This window comes from Ylistrum balloti, unplaced genomic scaffold (genome assembly GCF_031769215.1).
Source record: "Ylistrum balloti isolate Yb309-2 unplaced genomic scaffold, AGI_CSIRO_Ybal_v1 Utg370854, whole genome shotgun sequence".
NCBI classification, from domain to species: domain Eukaryota; kingdom Metazoa; phylum Mollusca; class Bivalvia; order Pectinida; family Pectinidae; genus Ylistrum; species Ylistrum balloti.
In genome coordinates, this window is record NW_026782490.1 from 34,391 (window position 1) to 55,425 (window position 21,035).

A 21,035-nucleotide genomic window follows, 5' to 3' on the forward strand; every position below is an offset into this window, starting at 1 on the left:
CAGAAATAGATACATCAGTTGCTCCATCAAACAAGACAGAAATTACATTTGCTTCTTTTAGCAGTGTTTTGGGGTTTGCCTATACATTTGTATGTCCTTATCAATTAACTTCATGAAACGTCAGCAGGCCTTATCAGTTTGGTAGCTACTCGGTAAAGAAACACCATTTTTCTGTTGAAGTGATAGAAGTTTGGGATATAATGTAAATGGATGTTCTTCCTTGGCTGCAAAATAAGCTGTGTTAAAACATACAGTTAATTGTTTCATTTGGTCGTCATTCAGTCGGTGAATAGCAACATCCATGGGACCAACAACAGCAGGCTGCAATGCATATACTTGGCTTGTACTGGTTCCTGGCTGTTGTAAATCAGTTGTTATAGCTTGAGATCGATTGTCAATTTCACCAGTATAAGTTGTGAATATAGATTTAGCACCTGTCAATGCAGATTTACTTTGCTGTTGCTTGATCTGGTAATTTTTCATGTTTATTTCATGGGATGAGGACTCATTATGGCTTTTAATCGCATCAATTCTAAAGTTATCAGTACCTTCAAAATCTTCCAAATTTTTCATGTTTTCTGCAGGGAAAACAAATCATCACATTTTCCTCAGAATCAAAGTCCAGCCCAGAAAATTCATCCTTCCATTTGGTAGAAAACGACCTTCTCCTATTATTTTTTTCATAGTTTTGTTTTGATTCAGCTTTATTTTTTCTTTTTGGATTTTCATATTGAGCTTCAGCTCCGCCTCGATCAGATGTGAATCCAAACTTATATAGGTTGGGCATCTTCCCGCGTCGTCTGCTTCGTTGTCTATATGAACAGCTGGAAGACTCATTTTCGGTTGTCGTCGAAAACTATCTTTTCACTCTATATTTCTTAAATCCTCCTAGACATAAGACAAATTCGGTGAAAGTGTGTGATGATGAAGGAGAAAAAGATCAAGATAAATTTTACGACTTGTAATCAGGGCTAAAAATATTACGACGAACAGAATCAGGCTACCAGTCTAAAAATAGGTCTAGTCACGGATAGTTGTTTTTTTTTCAATAACAATGGAATACTGCGCATGCGCAACAATTGACAGTTTTCCAGTTAAAGAAAAAATGCTTTCAATACACTCTCGGCGATTTAACGATCTCATTATGTATGCTAGATATCTTCTGCAGTGAACGCCGGGTTCAATGATCTCCATCGAATAATTATGCGATTAATGCATTTAGATAATAAAAAATTCTCGATTTTTTTTTTGCACTAGATCATTCGAGCTAGCTTGACGCAGTCTCAACTAGCCCGAACCAGTAGTTTACCAGACAATGTCTTTCGGACGTGCCTTAATGTCGAACCCTGCTTTAAGCCATATAAAAAACTAACGTTTGGGACACAAACTGGGTATCAATTCGTAGAATCACCCATATACTGCGTTAATAAGGGTTCTATACTTTCCACACGGCAACAATTAAAAAACGCTCAATACAACACTAATTGATAGAAATTAAGCGTGAAAATAATGTTTTAATAAGAACAATACAGATACGAATAGATAGGTGAACATTACCTGTCTTGTGAGTGAAAGTTATATATTTACTGAATTTTCAAGTTGTATGGAATCGAATTTCCCCGGTTTCAAATTATTCTGTAAATAAATGAAAAAAAAATGGCTTCGTACAGATTTCTGTTAAATCCTAAAATGTGGCGATCTTAACAATACTTTAAGAGATGTTTGGAAAAAATAGATATTTTCCATTGATATGGTTCAGTTTGCACATTTCCTTGCTGTCTGCGTACGGGATATATGGTAGCAGGAAATCGTTAATTTGCATTTTTCCTGAAATTATTGGTCATGTTTGAGATGTACAGGTGTAGCAGATTGGTTATGAAAAATACATCACTACAGGTACATGTATTTATAAACTAAATAACAACAGAGACGTATATATGTCTCTGATAACAATTACATTAATAGTAAAGAGATGAAATTTGTGTATATCAAAAATTTTCTCTGATTTCTGACGTGATTGTCATGGTTACCTACTGAAAAAATGCTAAAAATGCAAAAATACTGTTGATTCCATCCTAATACTACAACTTTCTAAAATAAATTTAATTCTAAGCACCTATCTTATAATCAATAACATTATTGCAGTAACAAAGTACTTACATTTCAGCAAATTCCAACTAGGAAATCCTTATTAATATGACCACATTAAAACACTATGAAAATTTCACTTCCGGTAGAGCTAGTTTTTGATACGTAGACACAGATTCGAGACTTACGCTAAATATTATCCTGAAAAATATTAAACCCTGCGTTTCCACTTTAACATGACAAGACCAATTTTAGCAAGTTTTTATTTTTTTAATTTTTATTGAAACCTTTATAATGGGATAATTTAATGAAAAAAAAAAATCACTCATGGCCATGGTAGAATTGACTTTACAGCATGCGCAATGAGGCTTGTGCCAAGTGGAAATCCGGTGGAGCTAGATAAAGTTCATAGAGCTTGCCAAGATATCTTTGTTTTGGGGTATATTTCAGCTCGACGATATATTTTGTAAGAAATTTAAGTCTAGTATTATAACGAGAGGACCTGTCACTGATGTTAAGATCTATACACACAGTACTTAAACTATATGTATACTCATCTGACCATTGCTAGAACACCACACATTTTCGTCGCTGTTTTAATCTGAATACAAATGCTTGTAGTGTTAATGTCATGAACGTTTCAGCTTTTTCAAATTAGCATGCGATTAATCTCTTCTCCTAGTCAACTTTCAGAATATCAGAACTAAAAGTATTAAAGGGTTTTGGCCACGATTTCTCATAATGCGCCATATTTCAGTCTAAATTGACGCCATAACGTATGCATTCTATATTATCACGCCTGGCACACTGATGACTTACAAAGCTGACCCGTCCCATGGCCATGGTGAATATGCATATGTTTAATGCAAAACAAGGTTACCTGGTATGTGACAAAGTATTACCTCGGTGATAGTGATATTCATTTTACCTTACAATACAATACTAAACAGGTGAGGCCTGTGTAACAGAGGTCATTATTTATTTCAATGCCTCCGCTAGGAATCGAACCCGAGACTCCTGACGTACTAGTCTGACGCTCAACCAATCGAGCTAAAGAGAAGTTCTCTCTAGCCGAGAGGTATATTGCGGCTAGTAATTTAACAGGGTTAAACCTGTACTCATTTACAAACCTACCATCGTTTATAGTTATTGTTTACATAATGATGTGTGACAGCGAAAAATGGTATATTTTTTTTTCATTCTTTTAAAATTTAGTTTGAAAGAGATGCACCAAGTAGACATGATTATAATACAGTAAGTGAACGCTCTCGGCCAAGATGATTCAAAGGCTAATATTAGTAATAATTACAGTTAATTGTTACTTTTAACTAGCGTTTGCATGGTATAATAGCAAATGTCTTTAAAAAAAATACCGTTATTGGTTGTCACATAACGTACATTAATGTATTGCAGCTTTCTACTCGTGGATATACAGTCATTAACACCTCATAATCAAACTGATGACCAAATATGAAAGAAAATAACAAACTTTCGTCATGTTTCAATATATATTCTCTGTAATTATTACAATGCCTATATTTCAAGGCCAAATTAAACTGATTGTTATTTGTCAAAAAACTTGAAATTGTGGGAAAAGGGATAACCAAAGACATTGACTTCTCTATCATGGGACATATTTGAGTGGTGCCAGATTGGTGGTATTGCTATTTAAATTATGATGTAACACAATTTAACTTTTTTGTACTTTTCAAAACAAGCCATCATCACTAGTTTGCTTTTTTTTAGTACTAAATTTGGACTCTGAAACTTTTCAATAGACTTTCCTCCTACTTCTCTGGACTTATAAATTTTCCAGAGTTTTTGTTATTAAATCTGACTTTTCATTTTTCAGTGTACCTTTTTTGTACCTAATTCTGACTTATGAATTTCACAACATTGCTAATAACTATAGTGGTACTTTTTTTCATACTTTTGTAGGACTTCAAAATTTTTCAACTGCACTTTTTCTGCACTAAATTCTAATTGTGGATGTGGATATTTTGACATATATTGTGAAACATAGTGTTACTTTCCCTACTTATATCTGACTTAGACTAATATAACCTTTCCCATGAAGACTAAACAAGTATCTAAAAGACATATCTTTGCCTATTTTTGTTTACTTTTCAAATTAAGAAACAATTTTATTTTTATTGAATTTCTGTTAAAGAGCAAAATAATGTTTTTTATTTTACATTATTATCATTATCATTGAGAGGAAAGAGTTGGGAAGAAAGATGTTCCATTTTATTTGAAAACCTGTTGATGTAAGTGGGATCTCAGTAGTTAAGGTAATCTATTGCCATGTAGAGATAGGGAAAAGTGGTGTTTCATCCAAAACGGCACCAATCGATAGACCGTGCATTCATGTTTAGTTCACAGGCATCACAGGACAGAATGCACAAGTCAGAACAAATTACCCACTAAACGGTTTTAGTTCAAATAATCTCCAAATTTCAATAAACGAAGTATGTAAAGGTATGTAAATCTATTAAAGAAACATACTTTTGTAAATTCACAATTAAGTGTACAGAAATCTCAAGGTCCATGACTGTTTACCAAACCGCGGACTAGAGCAAGTCTTGCTTATTTACGTGTTTGTTTGGCTATTATGCCATATCTTGAATCTTAGCACTTTGCAGTGTTTGAGATCACATGTTATTTAGCAAAACTGGTTAGTTCAATCACACAAAATATATTCGCTTGCAAAGTCCAAACTACATCAGCGTGTGAAACTCGTGTTGTAACCTAACTCAGAAGTATATGTGTAAAATGCATGTTTTAGATTTAGATTCAGTCTTGACTCGAGATCTTCTGATTTAAACATGACCACATCTTAAATTTTTTTTCACTGGAAAATGGATGGTGTTTTCATGATTCACTGAAAAGTGTCAATGAACTTGTAGAAGAATTAGCTCTCAGCAAGTCCAGATATGGGGACAAATGCTGTCCTCTCACTTGTAACAAACATAAGTATTGAATCATATCAAATATTACATGAGTGTTTATAGATTTTCCAGGTTTGATATACAGCTGTGTTGTCTGTACATTTGATGTACAGCTGTGTTGTCTGTACATTTGATATACAGCTGTGTTGTCTGTACATTTGATGTACAGCTGTGTTGTCTGTACATTTGATGTACAGCTGTGTTGTCTGTACATTTGATGTACAGCTGTATTGTCTGTACATTTGATGTACAGCTGTGTTGTCTGTACATTTGATGTACAGCTGTATTGTCTGTACATTTGATGTACAGCTGTATTGTCTGTACATTTGATGTACAGCTGTGTTGTCTGTACATTTGATGTACAGCTGTATTGTCTGTACATTTGATGCACAGCTGTGTTGTCTGTACATTTGATATACAGCTGTATTGTCTGTACATTTGATGTACAGCTGTGTTGTCTGTACATTTGATATACAGCTGTATTGTCTGTACATTTGATGTACAGCTGTATTGTCTGTACATTTGATGTACAGCTGTGTTGTCTGTACATTTGATGTACAGCTGTATTGTCTGTACATTTGATGCACAGCTGTGTTGTCTGTACATTTGATATACAGCTGTATTGTCTGTACATTTGATGTACAGCTGTATTGTCTGTACATTTGATGTACTGCTGCGTTGTCTGTACATTTGATGTACTGCTGTGTTGTCTGTACATTTGATAAACTGCTGTGTTGTCTGTACATTTGATATACTGCTGCTTTGTCTGTACATTTGATATACTGCTGCGTTGTCTGTACATTTGATATACTGCTGCGTTGTCTGTACATTTGATATACTGCTGCTTTGTCTGTACATTTGATGTACTGCTGTATTGTCTGTAGGCTTGCTCTTTGAAAGTCTTCTGTAGTGTGTAGATGTATATTGTAAATTTATATTTGATGATTGTTCATTTATAATGCAGGAAGACATCTAAGATGGTCAACGTGACAAAGGGGATCCTTGTAGAATGTGACCCAGCGATGAAACAGTTCCTTCTCCATTTGGATGAAACTGATGCATTCAAAACCAAGTTTGTTCTACAGGACCTTGATGAGACACACCTATTTATTTCTGCTGACATCTTGGATACTCTTCAAAACAGAATTGATGACATTATGGACCGATTATCATTTCCTCTGGTAGAAAAATAAAATCTGAAGCTCAGCATAACATTTAAAGTTACATGATTTTCCTCGCATTTTTAAGTAAGGAGTTCTGCATTTAGTTTGTATGCAATTATTGTAAAAGCATAAACTTGTATTTTTTAGTCAGGATTTATGATTGATACTTTTAAAAAAGTTATGTCAGTGAAATGGAATCTATGTAAGAGGAGGCTTTGGATGGATAGTCCTTTGTTTGAGGAAGGAAACACCATGTGTTACAGTCCATCCAAACATTTACTTGTGGTGGATGAGGAGGCTAGCAGCAGGTAAACACTTATATTACATAGACTTGACTACAAAAAACTGTGTATTTTAGACTTGACTACAAAAAACTGTGTGTTTTAGATTTTACTACAAACAGCTGTGTATTTGAGACTTGACTACAAAAAACTGTGTGTTTTAGATTTTACTACAAACAGCTGTGTATTTGAGACTTGACTACAAAAAAATGTGTGTTTTAGATTTTACTACAAACAGCTGTGTATTTGAGATTTGACTAAAATTAGCTGTGTATTTTAGACTTCATTACAAACAGCTGTATATTTTAGACTTGACTACAAACAGCTGTGTATTTTAGACTTGACTACAAACAGCTGTATATTTGAGACTTTACTACAAACAGCTGTGTATTTTAGACTCTACTACAAACAGCTATGTACTTTAGACTTTACTACAAACAGCTATGTATTTTAGACTCTACTACAAACAGCTGTGTATTTTAGACTTGACTACAAACAGCTGTATATTTTAGACTTTACTACAAACAGCTGTATATTTGAGACTTTACTACAAACAGCTGTGTATTTTAGACTTGACTACAAACAGCTGTGTATTTTAGACTTGACTACAAAGAGCTATGTATTTTAGACTTTACTACAAACAGCTGTGTATTTTAGACTTAATTACAAACAGCTGTGCATTTTAGACTTTACTACAAAGAGCTGTGTATTTTAGACTTTACTACAAAGAGCTGTGTATTTTAGACTTGACTACAAACAGCTGTATATTTTAGACTTAATTACAAACAGCTATGTATTTTAGACTTGACTACAAACAGCTGTGTATTTAGGACTTAATTACAAAGAGCTGTATATTTTAGACTTATTTACAAACAGCTATGTATTTTAGACTTGACTACAAACAGCTGTATATTTTAGACTTGAGTTAGAACACCTCTGTATTTTAGACTGGCTCAACCACCATCTGGCCTCCATCTGTCTGTCCTGATTTAACAGTTCTTGTTGTCATTTTTCTGGAGAAGTACTAGATAGATCATTTTGAAATGTCATATGGAAGTTCCCCTTGGTCTTCATTTGTTTCTTTTTATTCATTTTGGGGCTGATCCCAAAGGTAACCATCTTGAATTTTGACAGTAGTATGTTGTTATGGCTATATGTTGAGAAGTATGTATAGGATAGATAATTTTCAAATGTCATATGGAGGTTTACTGGTCTGAATAATAATGTGGCCCACAGTTAGCCAGCTTGGTTTATGACAGCGGTAATTTGTTATCATTGTTTCTTGAGAAGTACGGGATTGATCTTTCCCAAATTTCATATGTAGGATCCCTTTGTTCCTTTGTGCCCTTTTGACTTTGTGACTGATAAAAAAAATGTAATTACCGGCAGGTGGCCATCTTGTATTTAGAATAGGAAAAATTGTTATTGCTATTTCTTTAGAGTACCTGATAGATTTTTCTCAAGTTTTTTCAAGAGTTTTCTCAAAAGATTGTTGCTACTATGTCTTGAGAAGTAGTGAATGAATCTTTGCCCGATTTCTCATGTAGGTTCCCCTTGATCCATATATAGTTATGCCCTTTTGATTCGACTGGAGACCATCTTAGATTTGACACTTAAAGATCTTGAGAGGGATTTTAAAACTAAATAAGATAGAAGAAAAGGTAAAGAGAAAAGATCCAACTTTTAAAGATAAGATCAAACTATGGTGGACTCAAAAACTCCTTCTTGCTTGTTATTAGACTCCGTACTAAAGACTAACCTAAACAGATTTCTATATTTCAGATAGTAGACCAATTCTTTTTGCTGTAAATGTATCTAAACAAATTTCTGTAATTTCATATACGTACTGAAATTTCTTTTTACTAGAAGACATGTACATAACTCATTTCATTGAACTGATTTAGTTTGATTCTGTTTTAGTGAAGGAAACCAGCAGTTTTCCTGTCAACTTGCCAACTGTGGAAGGAAATTTAATTCCCATGCAAGGTATGTTTATATGAAACAGCATCATGTAAGTATGTTAATGATTTCAGTGATACACCTTCGAAACTAATATCATTAAACCCAAATTAATTCATGATGGCCAGAAGTGTGTGTATGGACAGTTTTAGTTCTGTACATTTGTTTTACAGCTATGAGAACCACTATGGGTTGGTTTAGACCAGAAGTGTGTGTATGGACAGTTTTAGTTCTGTACATTTGTTTTACAGCTATGAGAACCACTATGGGTTGGTTTAGACCAGAAGTGTGTGTATGGACACTTTTAGTTCTGTACATTTGTTTTACAGCTATGAGAACCACTATGGGTTGGTTTAGACCAGAAGTGTGTGTATGGACCGTTTTAGTTCTGTACATTTGTTTTACAGCTATGAGAACCACTATGGGTTGGTTTAGACCAGAAGTGTGTGTATGGACAGTTTTAGTTCTGTACATTTGTTTTACAGCTATGAGAACCACTATGGGTTGGTTTAGACCAGAAGTGTGTGTATGGACCGTTTTAGTTCTGTACATTTGTTTTACAGCTATGAGAACCACTATGGGTTGGTTTAGACCAGAAGTGTGTGTATGGACAGTTTTAGTTCTGTACATTTGTTTTACAGCTATGAGAACCACTATGGGTTGGTTTAGACCAGAAGTGTGTGTATGGACCGTTTTAGTTCTGTACATTTGTTTTACAGCTATGAGAACCACTATGGGTTGGTTTAGACCAGAAGTGTGTGTATGGACCGTTTTAGTTCTGTACATTTGTTTTACAGCTATGAGAACCACTATGGGTTGGTGCACAGCAGAGTATGCCAGACATGCCATAAGAGCTTTCCCACAAATCATCTACTTGACCTGCACATCCTAGAATGGCATGACACCATGTTTGCCTTGCAAACCAAGAAAGAACCAATGGTAACTTTGTCTGTTGGAGTACAACATCTAATTTTACTTCATTGTGCAAGAAAAGTAGCAAGATGTTTTGGTCTGTGTGTGGAATATGTCCAGCTATTTCTGTTTGATCTGTGTGCTGAGAATGGTAAGCTATTTCTGTTTGATCTGTGTACTGAGAATGGCAAGCAATTTCTGTTTGATCTGTGTACTGAGATGGCAAGCTATTTCTGTTTGATCTGTGTACTGAGAAAGGCAAGCTATTTCTGTTTGATCTGTGTACTTAAAATGGCTAGCTATTTCTGTTTGATCTGTGCACTGAGAATGGCAAGCTATTTCTGTTTGATCTGTGTACTTAAAATGGCTAGCTATTTCTGTTTGATCTGTGCACTGAGAATGGCAAGCTATTTCTGTTTGATCTGTGTTCTGAGATGGCAAGCTATTTCTGTAAGATCTGTGTACTGAGATGGCAAGCTATTTCTGTTTGATCTGTGTACTGAGATGGCAAGCTATTTCTGTTTGATCTGTGTACTGAGATGGCAAGCTATTTCTGTAAGATCTGTGTACTGAGATGGCAAGCTATTTCTGTTTGATCTGTGTACTGAGATGGCAAGCTATTTCTGTTTGATCTGTGTACTGAGATGGCAAGCTATTTCTGTTTGATCTGTGTACTGAGATGGCAAGCTATTTCTGTTTGATCTGTGTACTGAGATGGCAAGCTATTTCTGTTTGATCTGTGTACTGAGATGGCAAGCTATTTCTGTTTGATCTGTGTGTAGAGAATTATCAATCTAATGCTGTAGTAGTGCTTTTTGCTATGGAGAAATTCTTTTTCTGTTGCTATGAAAACTGACCAAATCACAAATTTCAGATTTTCTGGACTAGTGTTCAAATACTGTTCCTGATAATTATGCAAAACTTTGTACAGTTATTCAGCTAACGTGGTAGTAGTGTCTTTTGCTATTGGGAAGTTTTCCATTTAAATACTGTTCCTGTTACCAAGGAAACTGGTAGACCAAATCACAGAGTTCAGCCGACTGTGTCACTTTCTCGACATTGTATGCTTTCAGCAGATTTTTCAAATTGCCCTGTGGTGGTCTGTGGTCCGTAGACCAACGGCTGTCCATAAAAATGTTTTGTTTTCACATTTTCTTGAGAATTACTTGACCAATCTCTCTTAAATTTCATATGTAGATTCCCCTTGGTTTCTAGAAGTGCCCATTTTTTTTTTTATCTGATCACAGAAAAAAAATGCTGAAAGGTAGCCATCTTTGTTTTTGGTTTTAAAAGTGGCTATTTCTTGAAAAGCACTGTATAGATCTTTCTTAAAATTCATATGTAGGTTCCTCTTGGTCCCTAGTTCCCATTTGATTTTGGGACAGATCCATTTGATTTTGGGACAGATCAGAAAAGCAATATGGCCAACCGACAGCCATCTTAGATTTTGACTGTGAAAGTTTTGTTATTGCTCTTTCTTGAGAACTACAGCGTAGATCTTTCTCAAATTTCATTTGTATGTTTCCCTTGATCCCTAGTTGTGTCTGTTTGATTTTGGTACTGATTAGGAAAAAGCAAATGTCCCACATTTTGATTTTGACTTTGAAAGTTTGTTATCACTGTTAGAACTTTTATGTAGATCTTTCCATTTTATGAGACATGTAACTAGTAAATAAGTGATGAAAATATGGTCATTCTTCCATGTACGATGTTTCCGTTCATAGAAACATGATTAAGTCAATTCATCGGATAAGTCTGTTCATAGAAACATGATTACGTTGAACCATCGGATAAGTTAAACATTTCGTTTGGTCCCATCAGGTTCAGTTTATCCGTGTTTTACTGTATTCAAAATTAAGTACTAGATCATTTCTGTACAATAGTTAGTATGATGGAAGTAGATGTAAGTAACAGTACCCACGAGAAGTCATCCATTCTAGTTCAATGAAAAGAATATTTGTGAAAAATATTCAAAATTTCCATGGCATAAACTATTACTTAAATTACAAAAGTTTATGGTATGTTAAGTTATTTTACCTTCAACAAGTGAATTTACATCAATTTGTGAGCAATAAGATGGTTACCAGCCTCTCGGTATGCTATATGACTGTTTGTGATTTAGGCGCCTCAGGCCCTGTGAGACGAGGTTACGTATATCTAAATGTAAGTGACTGTTTGCATCGCTAGTTATTCATAGATAATGGCGTGGTATTGAATTCTGCATGTCCTGTATTGATCACTTGTTTTTTTGTTTTGGTTTTCTTGAGTTGAGTATAGCCAGATAAAGAAGCAAGTCATGAATGGATTTCTCAACTTAATCTTCCTGTTGCAGTTTAATTGTTTGGTGGAGTCATGCAAATGCAAATTTTCTACAAGAAAAGAGAGGAAAAATCATGTTGTGAAGAACCACAAGTATCCCAGTAACTACAGATTTGATCGGAATCCCAGTAAACATGGGTATGTAAATTTTAGATCATCACCTCTGTGGCCATGCCATATCAGTTTATGATTTGAATTTTTATTTCAGTTCCTCACCCATTTTATCAGGATGCATGTGGTGTTACCCTTGTCTGGCATTAGTGTCTTGTCAAGCTACATTTCATCTTGTTCTGAATCAAAATAATATTTTAGAAATCTCTCAACAGATTTCGTTCATATTAATTTCTACACCTGATAAATTCAAGTTTGCACAGGAACTGGAGCTTTCATGCCTGAAAGAAATTTTCTAGATTTTTAGCCTACTTGAGAGGAAATTTAAAGTGACCTATTGTGATCGCATTTTGTCTGACGTAATGCGTTGTAAAACAATTTCAAAATTGAATCACTAATCTTTTGGCCATGAAATGACATCTTTACTGATTCTCTATTTTCCTAAAATTTTCACCAAATATTTTTGACTTAAAGGACCAAATAATATATAAAGATTTTTGGTGCACTCAGACTGAAATTACATGCCTCATTTCTTTGAAAAATTGTCTTAGCTGACAAAAATCATACTTTATCAATTTCGAAACTATATGATTTTTTTCATATCTTGCAATATTTTGATACATATTTACCACCATATTGTCAGACTGAACCTTGTTAATCAAACAGTATTTCATTTGATCTAACATATGCTGTGGTTTTAATACTTTTTAAAAAAACTGAACCCTTTCATACTCCTATGGTTATGAATCTGAATGGGTTGTAACACAGGCCCTTTGGACCTTTTGAATTTTTGAATCCTATTTCATGGGTAGCCACTCAAGATGCTACAAATGCCACCCACTTTTATTTAAGTTCGTGTGTGGGCAAAATTCCATTGTTCCTGAAAGAGATCCTTTCTTATGTAGGTTCCTCTTGGTCCTTAGTTTTGTCTGTTTGATTTTAAGACTGATCAGAAAGAACAAAATGGTCAACAAGGGGCTATCTTGGATTTTCAGGTCATCTGATCTGAAGAGTCAGGATGACCTAAAGCCATCATTTTTTGTCCATTGTCCTGTGCTGTGTGCCATGTGCCAATCGACGATACTCCAGGGGTTACACTCTCTTTGCATTCCTATAGTCCTCGTGTTTCGTCCATCATTGTGTGCTGTATGCTATTGCCATGCGCCCATCCTCGATACTCCAGGAGTTCCAATCTCTTTGCACCTTTGGAACATGTCATGGAAAAATTTACCGTTCCATGTGCGACTCTTGTGGACAAGACAACTAGTTTTGACCATTTCATACGAATTTCAAGGTTGCATAACAATATATATTGCAATGGCTTTGAAGTTGGTTGCGCTTCCTTTGTAATCTTCAAATGTAGCATATCAGCCTGTAATTAGTAAGTTATTTTCTCCCGGAACAAATCAAATTACTTCACTTCAGCATTCAAATTTGCCATGACATGTTCCAAGTGTGCAGAGGACAAAAGTGATCATAACCTCTGGAGTACCCAGGATATGGTGCACCATGTGCCGTCAGCTATCTGCTGGATAAGGGGCTACCTGTGTCATAAGGTGATTTTATTACCAAAATGTGTCTCACTGGAGAGGAGGTTAACTTTACTGTAATTTTTGTAGAAATTTTTGAGCATAATGTTGCTTATTATACCCCCCGCAACGAAGTTAGGGGGGGTATACTGGAATCAGGTTGTCCGTCCGTCCGTCCGTCCGTCCGTCCGTCCGTCTGTTCGTCCATCTGTCTGTAGACAAATTTTGTCCAGCTAACTCCTCCTAAACCTGTGAACCAATTTTGATGAAACTTTACAGGATCATGTGTAGATATGCATGCCCCTTTCTTTTTTTGAAAATTTTGGTTGCCATGGTAACTGGTCACTACAAACAAGTTTTCTAATAAATGTCCATAACTCCTCAGTTATTAGACCGATTGTATTCAAGTAAAAAGATGTAATTCAGTAAGGCCAATAATTGGACATATTAGACGTTTCCAAAACTGTTACCGTGGAAACACAATCCTGGCCTCTGATTGGTCAAAATTTAGATATTGTCCAATATTGACCAAATTTGGTATATAGGGTTATTAGGGGATGCCAAACATTATAAAATAGGTTTCGTTGCCATGACAAACATGAGTGTTTAGTGTAAATCAAGAACATAATGGCAGACATTTTTCAGTTAAACAAATTTGCCATCATTGGTCAAAAGTTATTAGATATCGTCAGATTTTAACGGTTTCTCGGCATGAAGAAGATGCAGGCACATGCAGAATATGTCAATTACTCTCAGAATAACACTAACTTATCCATTGACTCGTTGCAGTGTGCAGGGGGTATTGGTCAGCCATCTAGGCGACAGTTCTAGTTTCCCACAGGAATATTAGTATAAGATAACTGTTTTGAAGGTATGTAGGTATTGACACTGGCTTACTTTCATCAGTGTCCCTGGAGCCTGAGGGTCAGGGGCTAATAGGGAAAATCTATCAGTTTCTTTAAAATCTATCTTGTTCTTCAGGAACTGAAGGATATTGTCGAGAATTGGTCTGAAGCATGCTTGGGTGAAAGGAAATCAATTTGTATAAATGGTGGGGTCTTGGCTCCCTGGGGCCAGATGTGCGAGCACTCATATGGAAAATCAATCAATTTCTTTGAAATTTATCTTGTTCTTCAGGAATTACAGGATATTGCCCAAATTTGGTCTGAAGCATACTTGGGTGAAGTGAGTTTTGTATAAAGCATGGGGTTCAGCCCATGCGGTCAAATGGGTGGGGCCCAACAGGGAAAATCTAACCCCAATGTAGAATTAGTTCAGTTTCTTCTCATTGCCTTGCAACATGGACATTTGGATCGTTGGTTATCTGAAACAGTTGTGATGACTACTGAATAACTATAGCATTGCTGAGCATCAGGAGATCAACACAATCATAACTGATAATTTGTCCAGGGGTCTGGTGTTACCCCAGGACTGATTATATCTTTGAAGCCACTGAGATTACCATCCCATATGTTAATAGCATTGCAGGATATCAAGAGATTAACAACTAATCTCTGTCCCCACCCCTAGGGAATTTGAAGCTGTATATGTGGGGTGAGGCTCATCATGGGAAATATTTTCCTTTTATAGAAATGTAAATTTTTGCATTATTGACTTCAATATCCACATCAGTGATACAGGCCCTCTTGGCCTCTTGTATTTGTAGCTATTCAAATCACTCAGCATCTGTGGTCTGTCTACCCGTCTGTAAACAATTAATGTTATCAATATTTCTTGAAAAGTACTGGATGGATCTTTCTTAAATTGCATATGTAGGTTCCACATGGTCTCTAATGTGCCCATTTGATTTGGGGTTTGATCAGAAATAAAATAGTCATCTGGTGGCCATCTTGGATTTTTACCAAGAAAGTTTGTTATTGCTATTTCTTGAGAACTACATCATAGAACTTTCTCAAAATTCATGTATATGTTTCCCATGATCCCTAGTTGTGCCTGTTATAAGCAAGAGATGAAGGCTCAATGGTTCGCCCATATTAATCTTGGTTGAAGCCTAGGGGATTATGGGCAGTTCAAAAGGGGTCAAATTGACTCAGATTTCAAAAATCTTTTTCTCAACACCAATATATGGTAGTATGCTCTTCATGGATGGAAATGTCTTAAGGTGGTTTACCAAAATGTTGGATTTCATAGCCCAAGGGTCTCACATTTCTCCATGGGGAGGAGGTAAAGTTTACCACAGTTGATTTAGGAAAAATAGATTTTTGAGCATTATTTGTTTAATTTCCATTGGAAGCATCTTTAGGTGCTTTAATTACCAAAATGGGTCTTGCATTTCTCACCAGGGAGGAAGTTAACTTTACTTTAATTTTGGTAGAAAAATTCCATTTTTGAACATTATGTTGTTTATTTCCTTCTGGAATGTGGGTGTATAATGTCACGCTTTGCAATATCTTGATAGAAAATTCTTTTTTGCCATGTCCTGGCTATTTTTTCAGGGAATTTAATTAAACTTTTAAAGGACTATTATGTCATAGACAAGATCCAATTTCAGGGTCCTAGGACCAGGATCAATATCATTGTTTTTAGAAAGTGCAGTGAAGTGCAGTGGCTTAAGGTTTTTAGGGATTTTGATAAAACTTCAGACAATTGGCTAACTTGTATGTTGCATTTGAGTGAAACCAGGAGCGGATTTGTATCCTTTGCAATGCAATGTTTTTAATTTTCATGCAATTAGCATAAACTCCAAGCACACATATGTACAAATCATGTATAGTTGCCATTTTTGTCTTGTTAGTGATTGAAAGTTGCTTCAGCTAGAGCATGGTGTTAAAACAAGTAACAATTAAGGCACAATCAAAACAATTCACAGTTTTGCAATGATGTTTTCACAAATGACATAGATTCCATGATTTTCAGTAAGTGGTATATGATGTTGGTTGTTGTAGCCATAAGGATGATCAGTCATTGAAAGAACAGTTTACCAGGATACAATTTGACACATCATCTGGTGTGGAAGGAGTGAACAGAATGGATGTTAAGGACACATTATCTGGTGTGGAAGGAGTGAACAGAATGGATGTCAAGGACACATCATCTGGTGTGGAAGGAGTGAACAGAATGGATGTCAAGGACACATCATCTGGTGTGGAAGGAGTGAACAGAATGGATGTCAAGGACACATCATCTGGTGTGGAAGGAGTGAACAGAATGGATGTCAAGGACACATTATCTGGTGTGGAAGGAGTGAACAGAATGGATGTCAAGGACACATCATCTGGTGTGGAAGGAGTGAACAGAATGGATGTCAAGGACACATCATCTGGTGTGGAAGGAGTGAACAGAATGGATGTTAAGAACACAGCACCACAGAGACGTCAGTTTTCTTACAAGTATGTTAAATTTAGAAATTTCACAGAATGTCACAGGTGTAACTACAAAGGCAATTATACCCTCACTAGGTTTATGCAACATCAATGACAGCATACAAAAGGTTTTCATGTTTACAGGGTACTGATATTTGGCCTGTGACATGCTGGTATGACCTTGACCCACTTTCATGGTCACATTGGTCAAATATATGAAGATCTTCAAACGATTTTTCTAAGTAACCAAAACGGAATTGATATAGGCCTGCAGCATGCTGGGATGAAGGGTTATGTAGTTCTAATGAAGGACCTTGACTAACTTTCAAGGTCACAGGGGTCAAGTGTTTTTACAAAATCTTCAAATGACTTCACTAATGGTAATGATTTTGGGTCTTTGGCATACTGGGAAAAAGGACTACCAAATTTCTTCAATTGAATGACGTTGACCTACTTTCAAAGTCACAGATGTCATATGTGTTAAATTTCTTCTCAATGAAAAAATGGAACAAATTAATGCCTCGGCCTGTAGTATGCTTGGATGAAGGGCTACAAAGTTTTTGGTTCAAATAAATGACCTTGACACATTTTCAAGTCAAATATATGAAAAACTTCAAACAACTTGTTCTCAGTAACTGAAAGGTGAAGGTTATCAGGTCATCTGCCCTGAAGATTTATGATGCCCAATAGCAATCATATGTAAACTTTCCATTCAAATATGTTAAATGACTCCTCAACAATTAAAAGGACCAGATTGCTGATATTGGGCTTGTAGCATGCTAGGATGTAGGGCTACTAAGTTCATATGAATGACCTTGACCCATGTCCAAGGTCACAGGGCTCAAATATAGTAAAATCTTTAAACAACTTCTCAGTGACCATAAAGCCCAGGATACTGATATCAGGCCAGTAGCATGCAAGGATTTAGGGCTATTAAAATTTGTTTATAGGAATAACCTTGACCAATTTTCGATGTCACAGGAGTCAAATATGTTTAAATCTTTTAAATGACTTCTTCTCAATAACCAAAAGTCCAGGGTGCTGATATTAGGCCTGTAGCATGCAAGGATATAGGGCTACAGAGTTTGTAAATATGTACTTTAAAGGTCTGATGTGTCAAATATGTTAAAATCATTAAGCAACTTCTTTTTAATAACCAAAAGGTCCATGGTGCAGATGGTTGGCCTGTAGCTTGCAAGGATGTAGGACTACAGACTTCGTAAATATGAATAACCTTGATCCACTTTCAAGGTCACATTGGTCAAAAATGTTAAAATCTTAAACAACTTATTCTCAGTCTCCCAAAAAGCACTGGATGCTGATATTAGGCATGTGGAATGCTAGGATGTATGGCTATTAAATTTGTGAATGATCTTGACACACTTTTAAGGTCACATGGGTCAAATGTATGAAAATCTTCTTCCCTTTGGCTTAAAGGCCAAAAGGACTGATATTGGACCTGTGGCATGCTAGGATGAAATGCTACCAAGAAATGACCTTGTCCCATATTCAGGGTCACAGGTGTCAAACTCATTAAAACATTTAAACAACTTCTTCTGACTAACCAAAATACACAGAGGCATGGTATTCGACTGATAGGTTCCTAAGATGAAGCCCCATCACATTTGCAAAAAGAAACTATCTTGACTCTTATTCAAGGTGACTGGAGTCAAATTTGTTAAAACCTTAAAATGACTTATGACTAACCAAGAGGTGCAGAAGCATGATATTGGTACCATATTTTCCTAGGATGAACCTGACAAAGTTTACAAAAAGAAATGACCTTGACCTTTATTCAAAGTTTAAGAAGTCAAATTTGTTAAAAACAAAAAGACTTCTTCTAAAAAACAAAAAGACACAGAATTCTGACTATCAAAAAGGCATAGATGCATAATATTTTGGTGATAGGTTCCTAGAATGCCTCACGAATAAGCTTGGGGAAAGAAATTGCTGAGACTCTTATTCAAGATCACAGGGATGAAACTTGTTAAAACCTGAAAACAATTAACATTACAATGTAGAAGCAGGGTATTTGACTTACAGGTTCCAAGGATGAAGCCCAATTTTGTGACAAAAAATAACTTTGACCCTTATTCAAGGTCTTCAGCATCAAATTAGTTTAAACCTTTTGATGACTTCTCTGACTAACCAGAAGATGTAAAAGCATAGTATTTGGTTGATAGGTTGCTGGAATGATGACTGACATTTCACCAATATTGAAGGTCACAGAGATAAAAATTTCTTGAAACCAGTAATAGATTTCTTCTGGTAAACTAAAAGTCAGAGAAGTGTGATGTAAAGGTGTTTTTAGGTCAAAGCCCAACAGATTTTTAGAAAAAGGAAGAACTGGCATTTACTGAAAATCCAGGTCAAAACTATCACTGTTTAGAGTTGAGTAATAGCTCTTTATAGTGGAAATATGTTAAAATTGATTGGATGTGCCCACTTTGAATTCCAGTGGTGTATATGTCAATATATTTGTGATATTAACTGTGTTCATGAACATTGAATACCAGGTGAGTGATGCAGACCCATTGGGCCTTTTGTTATCTAAAGCAAATGTTGCATATCACTTGTCTCTTACAGAGTGCCTCTAAGTATTTGCTTTGGACAAGGAACCAGTCGAGGATTCCAGAGATCCAGGGAGCGTGGACATGTGTATAAAAAGGGACAGCACTGGTATAACAGGTGTTCAGAAAAAATGGACACTCATGTAGACATAGAAAAAGTGGATTTACAGGATCTGAAAGAGGCTCTTACCTAAGTCTGGATAAATCAAGTTTCTTTATCAAGTTCTGTCATGATGAATCAGCTCTCTTCATACTTACTCAAATTTTTATGGAATCTTGAATTTTCTGTGCAATTCAATATATTAAGATGACACTTATCTAAATGCAAATTCCTACACAGACTTTTTTTATAAAGGATGAAAATCATCAGTACATTACAGCATCTGAAACCCACTTTTATGAAGGTCCCGACACAGAAGATTATCCTACCTGTGGGTCGCTGATTCTACATTTTAGTTTGTTGAGGGACAATTTTTTTAATATTGTCTTTTGCACCTTGTTACTTATTCATACATGAAATGGATAAAATTTCTTGATAATTGTATTTTCTATGCCGAAGAAAAATCTATTTTGTATGAAATATGGGTCATGACCTCTTGAGAATAGGAGACATGAAATAAATATGTATATTTTGTAGTATAATAATAGTTTTGTTTTTATAACTTTTGCTGTATAATGCATGTACACTAAGATATTTCATGAACCTCTTGACAGATTCGGTTCATATCTTATCCCCTAGTAGAATGTGTGATATAGTAAAACCCCACTAGAACCTGCATTCCTGGAATACCACCTATTGGTGGAACTGATTACTTGGTCCCAACCATGTCCTTATATATTTCTTGTTATTTAACGCTGCATTCCTCAAACTAATTTGTATCCACATTGTTTCATGTTCAAAGCATTTACCTCCTCATTTTGTCAAACAAGTGTCATGCTTGCCAAAATTTACTTATCTGTATCATTACTCGACTAGGCCCAACTTAAGGGGAACAGTTCTGATCACTAATGTTTATACAGATTTTCGGAATAATTAGACAAAAAATAGCTGACAGGCAACTACTTGGATCTTTTCAATGAAGTTTATTATCACTATTTCTTGAAAAGTACTCGATGGATCTCTCTCAAGATATATATATGTAAGCTCTCCTTGTTCTGCAGTTGTAGCTGTCTAATTTTGGGACTGATCAGAAAAACAAAATGTCCAACAGACGACCAACTTGGATTTCGCATGATCAAATTTGCTAATACTATTTCTTGAGAAGTACTCCATTGATATTTGGATTGATCATAGGTGGCCATCTTTGATTTTCAGCTTTGGAATATTGATATTGCTATTTCTTGAGAAATACTGCATAGATCTTTTTCAAATTTCATGTTTAGGTTCCTCTTTGTCCCTAGTTGTGTCTGTTTGAGTTATCCTAAAAACAAACTGTCTGCCAGCAGCCATCTTGGATTTTTAGGTCATCTTACCCGAAGGGTCTGATGACTTATTGCGATTGCCTTTTGTCCGGCATCATCTGTCATAAACATTTTCAACTTCTTCTCAAGTTCTACATGTCTCATTGAGCTGAAATTACCTGAAATGATCGTGACATGATTCTGACCAAAATTTGAAAATTTCAGTTTGGTCCGAAATCAAAGATGGCCGCTATGTTGAAAATACATTGAAACACATTTTCAACTTCTTCTCATGTTCTACTTGTCTCATTGAGCTGAAATTTACCAGAAATGATTGTGACATGATTCTGACCAAAGTTTGTTAATTTCGGGTCGGTCTGAAATCCAACATGGCAGTCAGGGTCGCCATCTTGAAAACACATTTTCGACTT

General features: G+C 35.6%; 1 protein-coding gene across 1 annotated transcript; it reads left to right on the plus strand.

Annotated features, from left to right (window-relative positions):
- The first annotated feature begins 6,250 nt into the window (after window positions 1-6,250).
- On the plus strand, window positions 6,251-19,842 carry LOC132559090 (uncharacterized). Its single transcript, XM_060223701.1, has 6 exons — window positions 6,251-6,507; window positions 8,401-8,466; window positions 9,237-9,378; window positions 11,684-11,808; window positions 16,217-16,660; window positions 19,220-19,842. Exons 1-6 carry the CDS (start codon window positions 6,356-6,358, stop codon window positions 19,395-19,397), a joined length of 1,107 nt encoding a protein of 368 aa, XP_060079684.1. The 5' UTR covers window positions 6,251-6,355; the 3' UTR covers window positions 19,398-19,842.
- Window positions 19,843-21,035: the final 1,193 nt, after the last annotated feature.